Source organism: Ailuropoda melanoleuca, chromosome 5, assembly GCF_002007445.2.
Source record: "Ailuropoda melanoleuca isolate Jingjing chromosome 5, ASM200744v2, whole genome shotgun sequence".
NCBI classification, from domain to species: Eukaryota; Metazoa; Chordata; class Mammalia; order Carnivora; family Ursidae; genus Ailuropoda; species Ailuropoda melanoleuca.
The window spans coordinates 101,787,671-101,803,887 of NC_048222.1; the positions used below are offsets into that span (position 1 = coordinate 101,787,671).

At 39.9% G+C, this 16,217-nt stretch overlaps 1 protein-coding gene across 1 annotated transcript in view; it reads left to right on the forward strand.

Annotated features, from left to right (window-relative positions):
* The first annotated feature begins 7,561 nt into the window (after window positions 1-7,561).
* The window catches only part of DCHS2 (dachsous cadherin-related 2), a 119,723-nt gene continuing 111,067 nt past the window's right edge, over window positions 7,562-16,217 (forward strand). Inside the window, exons 1-2 of the mRNA XM_034661732.1 lie at window positions 7,562-7,639; window positions 8,155-8,346. Of these exons, the coding sequence (XP_034517623.1) occupies window positions 7,562-7,639; window positions 8,155-8,346 (270 nt within the window). The remainder of the gene's footprint in view (window positions 7,640-8,154; window positions 8,347-16,217) is intronic.

Genomic DNA, 16,217 nt, shown 5'->3' on the forward strand with positions numbered 1-16,217 from the left:
CTTTGGTAGAATTAAAACTTATTTAACAACTCTTACTGCTGGACATTTGGGTTCTAGAATAAATAATACCTAATTTATGTCTTTCATACAAATAGCTGTCTACATATATTTTTAGAAATGTACTAACTGGGTCAAAAGAGATGAATGTTTTTAAGTTTAGGAGAATGTTTACCATATACATATGGTAGGAACAAAATTACTTCCCAGATAGGCTTAAAAATGACTGCATATTTATTTCATCCTTGTCCCACTTAATGCATTATTTTAATTGGTGCTGATATTTTTAAAATGTTGTTTTAATTTTCATTTATTTCATGACTAGTACAGTTGTATCTCTCAAATATATATTATTTTTCTGTGACTTGTTTGTTCTTGTCCTTTACCTATTTTTCTTTTATAATGGGAAGTGGGTGTTATTTTTAGAGGTCTATTTCCATATTAAGGACATTAGCTTTTGTGTATATACTATGCATATATATGTGTATATAATTATAACACAGTTATCATACCTAATTCACCCTTAACTTTTTTTGTGCATGGTATTTTGACATAATGGAATTTTAAATGGTTATGTACTCATTGTATTGATTTTCTCCTTTTGATTTTTTCTCCTTCGTGATCCATCTGTTTTAGTTTTGTAATTCTTTTTTGCTTTGAAATTTCTCTCCAATATAAGCATCAGCCAAATACTCCCCTATATTTTTTGTGTGTGCTTTAAACGATTTCATTATTTACATTTCACATATCTGTGTAGAATTTACTTTCATGTGAGGTTATTATCAAACTTGATATTCCCCCCTGTACTTCGCCAATTTTTCTAGCAACTTATGTGGATAAACCTACATTCCTCAGTGGTTTATGATGTTTCCTTTGTAATATAAAAATAATTTAGGTTTACTAGATTCTCTTTCAGGTCTTACTTTTGTGTTCTACTGATCTGCCTGCCAATTCTTTTTTTAGATCACACTGTTTTAATTTTTTATTTGTAATACCTCAGAAGACAAGTTACCCCTCACTCCACCCATAGATCTACTGTTACAAAATTTCCTTTGGTTGCTTTTTTTGGGGGAGGGTGGGGCAATGAGTAGTAGGATTAGTGGTTTCTTAATCCCATTCTTCAATCAAGGCAATAAAAACATGTTATTAGAACAGTGAGGGTTTTTTTTCCCTGTAACTTGAAAATAGATATTCAGTTTATTCATCTAACAGCTCTATCAACTTCTCTGAAAATATGTTTTAAAAGGTGAAAAAAAAGTACAGTTCTGTTTCCAACCTCTGAATAGTTCCACATGTCTTGAAATAGTTTTTTTTTTTTCCTTTGCCAGTTTTAGCATTTTGGATTTTATTCAATGATGCTATAGTTTGGTTAACAGATTGTGTTTAAGGCATTAAAAGATTATTTCTCAATGAGAGTTTGATGGGAGTTATGAAATGTCTTGCTCTTTTGTTGTTGCTGTTGTTGAGTTTTTATTCCATAATCATAAACTTAACTCTGCAATCCATCAAGACTTGGAGTGTGATGAGGAAAAATGGAACCCGAAGAACTGCAGTGTGAATGCAAAGATCATAGGAAGTTATAAGCAGACAGGGATGAGGGGTGCTCTCCTGAGCAACAGATGGAATGGCCTGGCGGTTAAAATAAAATGCAAGTCAAATTTACTGGGTGTCCACTCTGGGCAATGGTGATCTTTTTTCTGGTCTTGTCATTCTAGACCCAAAGTGTTCCAAGGTTTCTACAGTATTCATGCACTCTTTTTTTCACTTTGCTGAAGATCACGGTCTTACCATCTAACCATGCAGGCTTAGCATTCTTGGGAACCATTTATGTTGGGCCTGGCGTTTGCCATGGACAGGTGCTGGGACCTGTATAATTCAGGTTGAAATTGTCATCATCATATTTCTCCCTTAGATGGACTTGTTGCCAGTGCCATTATGGCATTTGAAGTCACCATCCTGCCACATAAACCCTGCAATAATTTTTTAAAAACAGGAAACTTTACAACCAAATCCCTTCTTCCCAGTGCTCAGAACATTAAAGGTTTCTGCTGTCTTTGAGAATTTGTCTGGAAACAACTCTCAGGAAATGTGGTCAAAGGGCTCATTGGCCATGGTGATGTCAAAGAACATGAGCATGGCTGCGTGGTGTGGTGTGGCCCCAGGAGGTGGTGATGGTGTTTGCAAAGCTATCTTATTCTTGTTCTTTCTTTTTGTAAAATTTTAATTCCAGTATAGTTAATATACAGTGTTATATTATTTTCAGGTGTACAATATAGTGATTCAACAATTCTATATGTTATCAGTGCTCGTCCATGATAAGTGTACTCTTCATTCCCTTCACCTACTTCATCCATTCCCCCCACACACCTCCCCTCTGGTAACCATCAGTTTGTTCTCTATAATTAAGAGTCTGTTTTATGGCTGGCCTCTTTTTTTCTTCTTTCTTTGTTTTGTTTCTTAAAACTACGTATGAGTGAATTCACATGGTATTTGTCTTTCTCTGACTGACTTATTTCACTTAGCATTATGCTCTGTAGATCCAGCCATGTCATTGCAAATGGCAAGATTTCATTCCTTTTTATGGCCGAGTAATATTTCATTGTATATATATACCAAATTTTCTTTACCCATTTATCCATTGATGGACACTTGGGCTGTTTCCACAATTTGGCTATTGGAAATACTGCTGCGATAAACATAGGGGTGCATATATCTTTCTTTTTTTTTTTTTAAAGATTTTATTTATTTATTTGGCAGAGATAGAGACAGCCAGCGAAAGAGGGAACACAAGCAGGGGTAGTGGGAGAGGAAGAGGCAGGCTCACAGCGGAGGAGCCTGATATGGGGCTCGATCCCAGAACGCTGGGATCACGCCCTGAGCCGAAGGCAGACGCTTAACCGCTGTGCCACCCAGGCGCCCCTGCATATATCTTTCTGAATTAGTGTTTTGGTATTCCTTGGGTAAATACCCAGTAGTGTAGTTACTGGATCATATGGTAGTTCTATTTTTAATTTTTAAAGGAACCTCCATACTGTTTTCCACAGTGGCTGAACCAGTTTGAATTCCCACCAGCAGTGCACAAGGTTTCCTTTTTCTCCACATCCTCGCCAACACTGGTTGTTTCTGTTTGTTTGTTTGTTTGATTTTAGTCATTCTGACAGATGCGAGGTGATATCTCATTGTGGTTCGCTTTGTATATCTTTGATGATGAGTAATGTTGAGAATCTTTTCATTCTTGTTCTTCTAAGTTGTTTTCCCAAGGTCAAAATAGGGAGAATAATCATGAAAACTATTTCTAAAACATGCTTGCATTTTATGGACAATATTAGAGTGATTCATTCATGCAACAAATATTTATAACATCCTCACTATGAGCCAGGCACTAGCATTATGGTTGCTGGACATATAGCAAGGAGCAGAATAAGTGTAATACTTGCTCTGGAGATTAAGTTCCAGTAGGAGAAATAAACAAATAAATAAAAATATATAATGCAGTGTGAAACAGAGGTAAGTACTCTGAAGATAAGCAGAGCAAAGTAAAAGGAAAGAATATGGCAGAAATGAGGGTGACACTCTTGGGTAGTGTGATTAGGAAAGGTCTCTTTGATTAAGTGGTCTTTGCAGAGACTTGAAAGAGATGAAGAAATAAATTATACAAGCTGATGGGTTCTGGGACCATTGAGGAGCTCAGCATATCCAGAAAGGAGTGAATGAATCAGAAAGTAGTGGGAGATAAGGTCAGAGAAGTAGCCAGGGTCAATTAAAAGGTCTGATTCTACTGAGGTGATGATGAGAAGCTGTTGGAAGATTCTGAGCAGGAGAATGGCATGATTTGATATCATTTGCATTGTATCTCTCTGGCTGCCTTTACATAAAGTGGATGGTGATGCCATCACTAAGGACACTGGGAGAATAGCGGATTTGGGTGGTAGGTATCAGGAGTTCTGTTTGGACATGCCACATTGGAAGTGCCTGTTAGCCATGTGAGAGGTGATGTCTAATTGCAGTAGGATGATGTATGAACCTGGAGCACCAAACAAAAATAGCAATATTGGGACAACATATGTTGGTTTAGCACTATGTACCTGGGTCAGATCACTCAGGAGTATATTCATTTCCTGGGGCTTCTGTAACAAATAACCATCACTTCACTGGCTTAAAACAACAAAGATTGTTGTTACTCATAGTTCTGGAGGTTAGAAGTCTAAAGTCTTGCAGGGCCTTTCTCCCTCCCTTTGCCTCTTCTAGCCACTAATGCTTATTGGTGTTCCCTGGTCTGTGACCCCTCACTCTAATCTCTGCCTCTCCTCTAAGGGTACTTATCTTTGGATTAAAGGCTCATCTGGATAACCCATGATAAGCTGCTCTCAAAATCCTTAACCTAATGATGTTTTACAATATAAGGCAATATTCACTCTTTTATCACGTAAGGCAATATCCACAGGTTCCGGGGATTAGGACATGGACCTGTCTTTTGGGGGCTGCCATTCACTCATCACAGGCAATGGAGTGTGGATGAAAAAGAGAAGTGGCCACAAGACTAAGCTGTGGGGCACCAGAGCATTCAGAGGTGGGAAGAGAAACTGAAAGGAGGTCAGTGAAGTGTAGGAGGAGCAAGAGAGTCAGAGCGTGGTGTGTGGGGAGGAAGTGTTTCAATAAGGAGACAGTTTGCAGTATGGAAAGCTGCTGAGTTGTGTAGAAAATAAGGATCAAGCCATGATAATTAGACTTCGTAAGACACAAGCCATTGGTGAACTTGCCAAAACTGTGTTCAGAGAGTGGCATACTTGCATCTGTTGTGGTCCTCAGTGCTGAATCCAGCTTCTCCTGGAATACTATAATCCTGTTTTCACTGTGGGACCAGTGGTTGGCCAAGCACATAGAATTTTAAAAGTTATTTTGTAATTTCTTTTTCTTCCTTCTATTTGAAGTTATGTTTGTGAGTGTGTTGTGTCAATAGTTTGGTTTCTTCAAACAAACTGTCATATGCTCATGGTAGAAATTTGGAAATTACGAACAGAAAAAAATTAAAATGGGTAATTTCATTTCAAATTTCATTTAAACACGCCATTTTTTTGCAACCATTTTTTCTAGGACTTTCTTGTTTGATTGCTCATTTTTTGGATTCGGCTTTGAGGCTTTTTTAGAAATGTCACTGAATTCAGTGATATGATTTCCCAGGAGTAGGTAAAGGACAATGTTGTCACAATGTGTTGCCCTGTGACTTGGGATTGACTTTTAGGTTTTGGGGTACCAGTGTGAATGGCTGGGCAGGTAACCTCCAGCAGAGCTGCCCAGTTGTTAAAAAGAAGACCCTCCTAGGAAAACTGAATGGGAAGAAATCAGAGAGAGAGACAAACCATGAGAGACTCTGGACTCTGGGAAACAAACTGAGGGTTGCTGGAGGGGAGAGAGGTGGGGGATGGGGTAACTGGGTGACAGGTATTAAGGAGGGCACATGTTGTGATGGGCACTGGGTATTATATGCAACTAACGAATTGTTGAACACTATATCGAAAACTAATGATATACTATATACTATATACTATATGCTGGCTAACTCAACATAATATAAATAAATAAATAAATAAATAAATAAATAAATAAATAAATGGAGACCCTCCCAAATAGAGGAGTCTATGCTGGTGAATGAAGTGCAGATAGGTCCTTTCCATTTACAGAACATGCAAACAGCATGTATTCAAGAGCCAGGGTTCTCATTTTGTCTCCCCAGATGTTAATATAGGGAGGCAGTGAATTTTTTTGTTGCTTGTTTGTTTTTTGTTTCGGAAAGCTAATAAGGGAATCGGAGGAATCTGAATATCACATTAACATTTTGCATTTTTATAATGTCTGCATTAAATTTGTGAGAGATCAGACTAATGGAGGACAACTCTGACTCAAAGTAAGTTTGAGTAAAAATCACCAGATTCATCTCAGTCTAAAGCAGGTAGATTGAGGGTAAGACGAGGAACGTAGGGACAACACCGAGAGTGCTGGAACATGGCTTTATGAGTAGATTCAGGAATAAATCCTCTTGAGATCCCCTCTGGATCCCAAAATTAGCACCATAAGATAGTGATAATAGACTCTGACCAGATGTTTCTCTCTTTGATTTAAGCAGCTATCTCTGAAGAAGAGGCCCAGTGAGCTTACTTACTAATCAGATTTCCTCTTCAAGATTGGCAAAGCTTTCCCCATTTTCTATTATTTAAATTGTCTAAATTTTAAGTCAATGGATACTGGAAAATACAGACCTCATAAAGATGCCAAATTAATTATTGGTGTTCAAAACCAAATACTAGTAGGGAAAATGTATTGTTCTAGAATACTAGGTCAGTATTTTTAGGGGGTTGAGTAAAAAACAGGGAGGAATACATTCTTATTTTATTATTGTGAAGCTCAAAATCTGAGCTGCTGACATAAATTGAGATCAGTACTCTCATCCCAGTTTTGACTTTTTCTGTTTTGCCTGCCAAAAGTCCAGATGAGAAAAAGTTCTCAAAAGTGGAAATAAGGAAAGTTATTTTGTATAAGCCAAATTACTTGTTAATATGTGCCATTCAAGGCTGAGAATGAGTTTTAGAATTTAAAGCTCATTGTATTTATCTTCCAATCAAGCTAAAATTATTGAGAATACCATATGTTTTTGGAAAATATATTTGGTGTCTTTGGGAGCTCGAGGCTACTAAATCATTAACAGCTGCCAGAATGGAATAGACCAAATGTACTTGGAATTTAGTTCTTTGTAGTTGGGAAGTTTTTGGATTTCCTGGTTCAGCCCATCTGATGAGAAGAATAACTCAAAAACATGTTAGCTGGTTGCACAGAATAAATAATATTGCCAGAGAATATGAGATACATGGGAGTGAAGAGAAATGGATAAGACTCTGTCATCAGTTGAAGACAAAGGCAATTAAAGAGGGAAGTAATAGGGCCCGTTGTTGAGTTTCGTCTGATGCAGTGGCTCTCAGCCTAGCCGCTGTTGACATTTCGGGTCAGATCATCATGTGTTGTGGGGTTTGTCCCGTGTGTTGTAGGACGATGAGTAGCAACTCTAGCTTCTACCCCCAGATGCTGCAGCACCCTCTCTCCTTTGTGACATTGCCAATGTCCTGGTGGGGAGAGACTTGACCCTGACTTAGAACCACTGTGCCAGACTGCCCAAAGTCTTTTTTTTTTGATTAATAGTCCCTTAAAGTGCTTCTTTTATTTTAAGTGCTATATAGATGTTTGCTGTTACTATTAATTGGGTTACAAATCAAGAGAGCTATACCAAGCCTATGAGCTCAAAATGTTTTGAGTTCAACATAGACTGTTGTATTTCTCACTGTGTATTCCCACAGTTAGTATAAATAAATGAAGTGCCTTCATAATTCCAATTACTTCACCTTTTCTACCAGGCACAGGACCACTGCTAACATAAATGGTATTTATGGTCAAAGAGTGTCCTTACCTCTGGGCACTTACAGCTCCATGTCAGTGTTGGGCAAGCAGAGTGTGGACTAGATTGCCTTCCCATGCACCCACTGGGCAAGATGCCTCTGTGTTGTGGTCAGTGAGCATGACTGTGCAGGGTCCTGATGGGGGCATTATTCTTGCTGGGAAACCTGGCTTAGAAACTCAAATCTCCTACTCCAGGGTGAATTCTGTCAGCTGGATTGGGTTATTAGTAATCATGCCACTTACTGCCTCGATTTCTCTGCCCTCCCTTGCTGCTCTGAAGGGTGGAGGCAGAATGTTGAGCCCACCACTTGAAAAGCTTGGGAATGGGAGGGAATCCACAGATATGTTGTCAAACTGTTAGCATGGGGATGTTTTTAGAGCCTTGAAGTTGGATGGGATCACTTAGGCATAGTGAGAGGAGTAAGAAGACAAAGGGCTGAGGGCTGAGCCTCAGGGAACTCAAACTTTGAAGATCACATGAAAGTGTAGGAACAGGCAAAGGAGACTGAGAAGAACTCAGACAAGGAGGAGGAAAGTGAGGGTGAGCTGTCAACGAAGGTAAAAGGAGAGAGTTAAAACCAAAGCCTATACTTTGTGAATGGATGACGTAGGGGTAACTCTGTTGTACCAATCATGGTAGTAAATTCATGACCAACTGAAAAGTAATGTTAACATTTCCATTTCCTTACCGACCAACCTCTTGTCTTGTAGGTTAAAGCTTCTGATGCGGATGCAGGACTCTATGGCTTTGTGGAGTATTCTCTTTATGATGGATTCCAAAGCTATGACGCGTCCCCAGCGTTCCAGATCGACCCACATGATGGACGAATCTGTGTTTCTCAAGATATCGATAGGGAAAGGGATCCAGCAACCTATGACCTCCTGGTGAAAGCTAAGGATGGGGTAAGTGGTCATGTATGAAATCTCAAACATACTCCACAGTGAACCACTGTGTGCATATCAGAGAGTACCACTGATTACCAATTAGCCAATCTTGTTTCATAAATCACTACCTCTTTCCTTTGCAAATACCAGACATTATTCTATATCATTTCATCCATAAATAGTTCAATAATACCTATAACAGATAATTACTTTTTAAAAACATGACAATAAATTAACAATGATTCTTTAATAATATCTAATATCCAGTCCATTTAAAATTTTCTGGATTATCTAAAAATGTCTTTTAAAAGATGACTTATTTGAATTAAGATCCAAATGAATTCAAAATTGATTTGATTGCAATATCCCTTTGGTTTCAGTCCATAACAGTCAGCTCCCGTCCCTTACCTTTTCTCTGATGGTATTTGCTTTTGGAAGAAATCACATTATTTGCCCTGTAAATGTTCCACCTTCTGAATGTGGCTGATTACGTCCTTGGGATTCATTTAATGTCCTCTTTTATCATATTTCCTATGAACTGGCGTTCTGAGCCGGAAGCCGGATTAGTTCGGGGTTCATTTAGGTGGTGCCGTGTGCTTCTTAGTGTATCGCCAGACGCACGCCATTATTCCATTATGGGTTGCAATGCGGGACTGCTGGATTCTGTTATTCCTTTTGCATTTATTACCTGGAATTCTTCAACGACGAATGTTCTCTTATCAGCTATTTGATTATCGTGAAATACAATTCCTAGAGAAGAGGCAGGATAGTGCTTGATTAGTTCTAGTTTATCAGTTTTTAGAATAACAAGTTGGTGCATTTACTATCTCCAAAGGGTGTGGATGATTTTTTTCTAGTGTGATTATAAATTCCTGGATTTTTATATATTTGATGTATTTCATACATTGCTGACATTATTCTCTCTGATGTTCATACTGACTCATCTTAAGTCAGTAGGGGCACCTGGGGCACCTTCAATTTGACTTTTATGTCTTTTTTTTTTTGGTTAACTTTTAAATTGACATATAAAATATATGCATAAAGGTGCACAAATCATAGTACACTTTAGTGGATTTTTGCAAAATTAACACATGCATGGAAGCAGATGAAGAGACATTACCAGAACCCTGGAAGCCCCTCTCTTGGTCTCTTGCTTATCCCTTGCCCCCTACCTTTCAGGCTAATCACTATTTTTTTTTTAATTAAGATTTTATTTATTTGAGAGAGAGAGAGAGTCTGAGAGAGTGCATGAGCCGGGGGAGGGGCAGAGGGAGAGGGAGAAGCAGACTCCCGGCTGAGCAGGGAGCCTGATGCTGGGTCTTGATCCCAGGACCTTTGGATCATGACCTGAGCCAAAGGCAGACGTTTAACTGAGACACTCAGGCGCCCCCATCACTATTAACTTCTTTTTTTTTTTTAAATATTTTATTTATTTATTTGACAGAGATAGAGACAGCCAGCGAGAGAGGGAACACAAGCAGGGGGAGTGGGAGAGGAAGAAGCAGGCTTCTAGCAGAGGAGCCCGATGTGGGGCTCGATCCCAGAACGTGGGGATCATGCCCTGAGCTGAAGGCAGACGCTTAACGACTGAGCCACCCAGGCACCCCAATCATCACTATTAACTTCTAACAACAAACATCATTTGCCTATTTTTAAACTTTCAGGGAATAGATTTATACACTATGTATTTTTATTTTTTCTTTTGCCAAACATTATTTCTAAGAATCATCCATACTGTTGTGTATAGCAATAGTTTGTTCATTCTCACTGGTTCATAGTATTCTTTTATGGGAATTTTTTTATTATTATGTTCAGTTAGCCACTGTATAGTATACATCATTAGTTTTTGATGTAGTGTTCAATGATTCATTAGTTACGTATAACACCCAGTGCTCATCACCACATGTGCCCTCCTTAATGCCCATCACTCTGTTACCCCATCCCCCCACCCCCCTCCCCTCTGAAACCCTCGGTTTGTTTCCTGGGGTCCATAGTCTCTCATGGTTCATCTCCCTTTCTGATTCCTCCCCCTTCAATTTCCCTCCCTTCCCCTGTGGTCCTCCGTGCTGTTGCTTAGGTTCCACATATGGGTGAAACCGTATGGTAATTGTCTTTCTCTGCTTGACTGATTTCATTTAGCACAATCCCTTCTAGTTCCATCCATGTCGATGCAAATGGTGGGTATTCTTTTATGGGAATTTGTGATAATTTTTTATCAATTCTATAATTGATGGCATATATTTCAGGCTATTACAAGTGCTTCTATTAACATTCTCATACATGTAATTTGGTGAAAAAATACAAGCATTTCTTTTTTTTTTAAGATTTTATTTATTTATTTAGAGAGTACAAGCAGGGAAGGGGCTGGGGTGGGGGTGTAGATGGGGAGAGAAAGAGAATCTCAAGCAGACTCCCTGCTGAGTGTGGAGCCCAATGTAGGGCTTGATTCCATGACTCTGAGATTGTGACCTGAGCTAAAATCAAGAGTCAGATACTTAACTGACTGGGCCCCCCAGGCCCCAAGCATTTCTATTGAGTATATATTTAGGAGTAGGGCTGCTAGATCTTAAGAAAGCCAAACAACTTTTCAAATGGTTGTACCAATTTATACTCCCATCAATAGGGTATGAGAATTTCATTTGCTCCACATCCTCCCAACAATTGATACTTAATGTCTTTTTAATTATAGCAATTCTGGTACCGAATCAGTGGTGTATCACCTTGGGGCTTTACCTTGCATTTCCTTGATGGCTAAGGAATTGAGCACTGTTTCATATGTTTATTGGCTGTTTGTAGAACTGGTTCTGTGAAGTATCTGTTCAATTCTTTACCCATTTTCTATTGTATTATTGGGTTCCTTTCCTGTTGATTTGTATGAATTCTTATATTTTTGGCATTCAAGTCCTTTGTTGTATCTACTTACTGTGTGTATCTTCTTCCATTCTGTGGCTTGCCTTTTTACTCCCTTAATGGTGTCTTTTGAGGAACAGAAGTTGTTAATTCTAATAAAACTTAGTTTATTAATTTGCTTACCTTTACAGCAAATTTAGAAGTATTTTCTGCCCTTTTTAGAAGTAATTGCTTACCTTAGAGACATGAGGTGTTACCTTATATTTTCTTCTGAAAACTTTTTTTGTTTAACCTTTCATACTCATCATTTTTTCAGTCTAGTGGGAGGAAGGCTTGTTATTTATTTATTTTTCTAATATGGATACTGAGATGACCATTCTTTCATCATTGCACTGGAGTATCACCTTTGTCATAAATCATGTAATTATGTACGTATATATTTATTTCTGGACACCCTATTTTTGACCTATTTGTCTACCACTGTACTAGCACCATACTCTCTTAATTGTTTAAGCTCTATAATAGGTCATGATATTGTATATTCTTTTAGCTTTGTCCTTCATTTTCAAGATTGCCTTGGCTATTCATGGCTATTCCATTCACATTTTTAAGTACATTTCAGAAACAACTGGTTCAATTTTCATTACATTACAGCAAAGATTACCTACTGTATACACACTATTCTGCATTTTTAGTTTTTCATTTAGGCTATTTTGGAGACTTGCCTTGTTTCTTTTTTACCTGCTTACTACTCCTTTGTTGGGTACTGCTAACACCTCTCTGGTCTAATCTTTCTCTTTTCAAAATAATAAGCAGATCTATCTACTTAAGACATGAGTTGTTGGAAAAAATAAATCTAAATATATATACTACAAGTAAACATGTAGAAACTACCAAGAAAATGAAGTCATTTATATTCAATAAAACTAGCATGGTTTGATTAGATTTTATCAATCCCTGACTATGTGGTTTAGGAATTCTTGCTTCTTTGTAAGAAAAGATGTAGGAGACAAAAATAGGAATAAACAGAGGAATTTAGATTAATTCAAATCTACATGATTATTTAAAGCTCAATATATGCACACACAAATTTAATGCAAGACTTCAGAAATATATTCTTTTTTTTTTTGAGAGCGAGCGAGAGAGAGTGTGTGTGTGTGCGCACATATGCAGGAGCAAACAGCCAGGAGTGGCAGAGGGAGAGAGAGAAAGAATCTTAAGCAGGCTCCACGCTCAGCATGGAGCCCAAAGCGTGCCTTGATTCCATGACCTTGAGATCATGAACTGAGCCGAAATCAGGAGTCAGACACTTAACTGACTGAGCCACCCAGGTGCCCCCCAGAAATTTATTCTTAATAGATTTTGAGACAGTTATAAAAGCCCATCCTAGAAGTGAATAACCAGTTTAAGTCCAATTCTTCAGTAGTTGAACATCTGTTTCTAATTAGTTCCTTTCAGATGCTCTCATAAAAGTGTATATAGAAATTATCCTAATAGAAGTAAGATCGTTTGATGCCGGAAATTTTTTATTCCCCAAAAACAGTGCAATTAATTAGGATTATTGGCAGTGGAATAAAAAAAATCAACCCATATATTTAATTTAAACCTCCTTGCTTTTGTCTGTTTTCATATTGAACCTACTCACCACAAGTGATGAAGAATGCTTCCCTTTCCTCTCAGCTCACCAGACTCTGTTGCAACGTTCAAGTGCATCTTGAACCACGCCCTCTCTCCACAGCTCTGACAGATGAAACAAAAGGGACGTACTTTTTTATTTCCCAGCCAAAAGATATTTTATTTTAAAGATAATCAAAAAAGTGTTTACAAACAGACTGTAGGCAGCTTTTTGCTAATTTTTAGAAATCAAAGAAGAGATGATCTCCAGGTTGATGACGCTATGGTCTGAATGTTTATGCCCCCCCCATTCATATATTGAAAATCTAATACCCAGAGTGATGATAGTAGGAGGTAGGGCCTTTGGAAGGTGATTATGTCATGAGGGTGTAGCCCTTGTGAATGGGATTAGTGTTCTTACAAAAAAGGCCCCACGTAACCCCTTAGCCTCTTCTACCAATTGAGGACACCGGGAGAAACTGGCAGGCTCCCAGCCTTCTCCAGAACTTGGCTCTGCTGCCACCTGATATTGGACTTCTAGCCTCCAGAAGTGTGAGAAATAAATCTGTGTTGTTTCTAAGCTACCCAGTCTGTGGTACTTAGAGCAGCCAGAATGGACTAAGACAATGTGCGTGCGTTATAACATTCTTCTCTTTAAAAACTCCTTGTGCTGTAGAAGGAAAACCCTCCAACAAGGTACAATATGTTTCAGTTTTGTTTGAACAGAAGCAACCTCCTTGTGGGTACTTCATACTCAACATCTCACCCTATCATTCGGGTGATTTCATCTTAAACCAGGCCCTGGCACAGACTGGAGCTGCTCTGTACCCTGAGTGGTTTAATATTGGTTTCATTGTTATTTAGGGATGGGCCAGGAGATGGCTGCCATTGAAAAAAACAGTTGGTTATACTCACAGATTCAAGATGGGGTTGGGGCGGGGAGGGCAGCATATGCCACAGCACGGTGTAGGGGTGGGTATGTGCACAATGGGAAGCACTGTCGGGGGGGTGGGAAACTGTGGGCAAGGGCCTTTATAGTGGTTTTCAAGGGAAGAAATGGGAAATGCAGACTAGGCAGGCTTAGGATTGGCTAGTTTGAGTACTTTCAACAAGCACTGGGGCATAGAGGCTGTTTCTAGCTGTCCTGGCACTTGACCCTGGGGTGATTGGGGCAGGTGAATAGCTGCCTAGAGGGGTGAAAGCACAGGAAAGGATGTGGTTGGCGTTTGGACTCTAGATTGGTTGGTTTGCATTTGAAAAGCATGCCCATTGGATCCTGGACAATCTTCCAGGATCGGCGAGGCCTGAGGTCAAAGCATCAGTACACAGAAAATAGAAGACGTGGCTAACTCACTGCCCTGGTGCCGCGTCCCCTCTTGGAGAAGGCAAAGTGCTCACCAGAGCTCTTGGGATACTTCCGGCTCCGGAAAAGAAAATCTTTGCAGCTACCTTGTTTTACTCAGTGTATTGGAAATAGCACCGAGTGATACTGAGAGAATTCAGTATTCAGTTCAGCTTTTGTCCCCGCGTGGCATCTGAAATCAGTGAAGACAGTTTCTGTCACGGCCTGGGCTACTTTCAGCACTTTCCTGTCTTTGCGTCAGGACCCATGTGGTCCCATGCCGGCGTCACTCACCGCTGCGAGGTCCTGGCCGATGGGCCACACGCTTTCTGTCAGGTGCCGCCAGTGAGTGCTCTTCCTCTTGCTCTTCCTCCCCACTTTCCTCTGGGCCTCCCCCTCCTCATCTTCATCTCTTCCGTGAATCCGTCTGTATTCAAGTCTTCCATTTTCCCATCCTGTGGGGATCCAAGTGGTACATCATTCAGGATAAATGGGCAGTCCCTTGTTTCAGACACGCCCGCCTAAACAACAGAGCAGCTCACGCTTCTTGGTCAGCATGGCATTGGGGTAGGGACTTGGTTCTGGCAGAGGGCTCCTGGCTTCATCAGAACCAGCTGCCTGCTTCCTGCCTCCTGGGGCAGAGATCATTTGTTCAATGCTAATCATTGCCCCACCCTCTGTGATCACCTTTCTGACCACATCCAGGGACTCCTGGGTGCTGGCTTCCCCATATCCCTGCTTATTATCACTTTCAGGCTTTATTATTATTATTATTATTATTATTATTATTATTATTATTGTGGCCTTGCCTACTTTTTTCTTCTCTGACCCAGTCCCTTTAGCTGTCCTGCAAACCAGAGGCTCTTTGTGGTGTTACAGAAGTATGAGTCATCAGAGAAGCCAACTTCCAGACTCTGTTCTTCTTCCCCAAAAAGCAATGTCTGATGATTCTATCAAAATGCTAGATCTAAGAGTGAGCTCTGTTCCCCAAGGGATAATCTAGGTCCATACCCGTTTGCCTTCTTTTCCTTCCTCAGACTTTAGCAGGGCATATTGGAATGTAGGGTGTGTTTGTCCACCTTTGTTGACTGTTTCCAATAGCTTCAATAGATGATTGTGCTCTCCTATGGAGTGACAGAAATCTGGCAGCCCAATTTGGGTGTGGGCCCTGTGCCTCACAGGACAGCTTGCTCCACGTGAATGTGTCCAGGTTAAAGTCATGCCTGTCATAGTGATAGATGTGATCCCTTGTACCCTCATGGAAAACACCAAAAAGAATTGACTGTGTCTTCCAGGCTACCATCTGATACCCACTCTGACTTATTGATTTGACTTGGTCTCCAGCCTTGGTTGCCAAATGGAGGACCCAAACATCTGTGTGGTGAATATGGTCAAGTCATCTTTCTCAGGATGATCAGAGAAAAACACATTCAACGTTGGTGAAGGTGGGGGGGTGTGTGTTCCTACAGTCTGAGGGTTTTCAGCAACTCGTGTCTGGAGGTGGGCTATCAGAGCTTCACAGTTTCCTCCTCCCCCAGCTCTTGGATGTTTTCTTCTCCATCTTAGTGGCCTTCTCTCCTCGTCCATCATGTGGGTCTGAAGCCGCACAGGCAGACCCAGGGAGGGAGCTGCTTATGCAGCCTGCCTAGAAGTGGATCCTCACAGGGCCAGTTCTGGTGATGCATTTTTAAAGACAAACCAGAAAATTTGTCCCCCTACCTCCCAATCATAAGCATTTAACAGTTTACTACTAAAGCACTTTGTTTGGACTTAAAATTGCCTCCAACTTTCCTCTGTTTGCCTCAGAACGTACAAGAGCAAGCAACATAAGTGCATATGTGTGGCTACATGTATTATCCAGTGTGAAGTCTTTATTCTGTTGCCTGCATGATCTTTATGCATTTTTTCTGTGATGAGCTGTGCGTTTCTACAGGGCAAAGCCTGCATCTGTCATTATTATTCTGTGTAACATCTACTAGCCACAAATGTCCCTAATCAAAAAGGCTGGCAACAATGAAGATAACCATCTAGCTTGGATTTGAAGAATAAATGAACTCAGACAAGGTATTTTAGGTTCAAGATG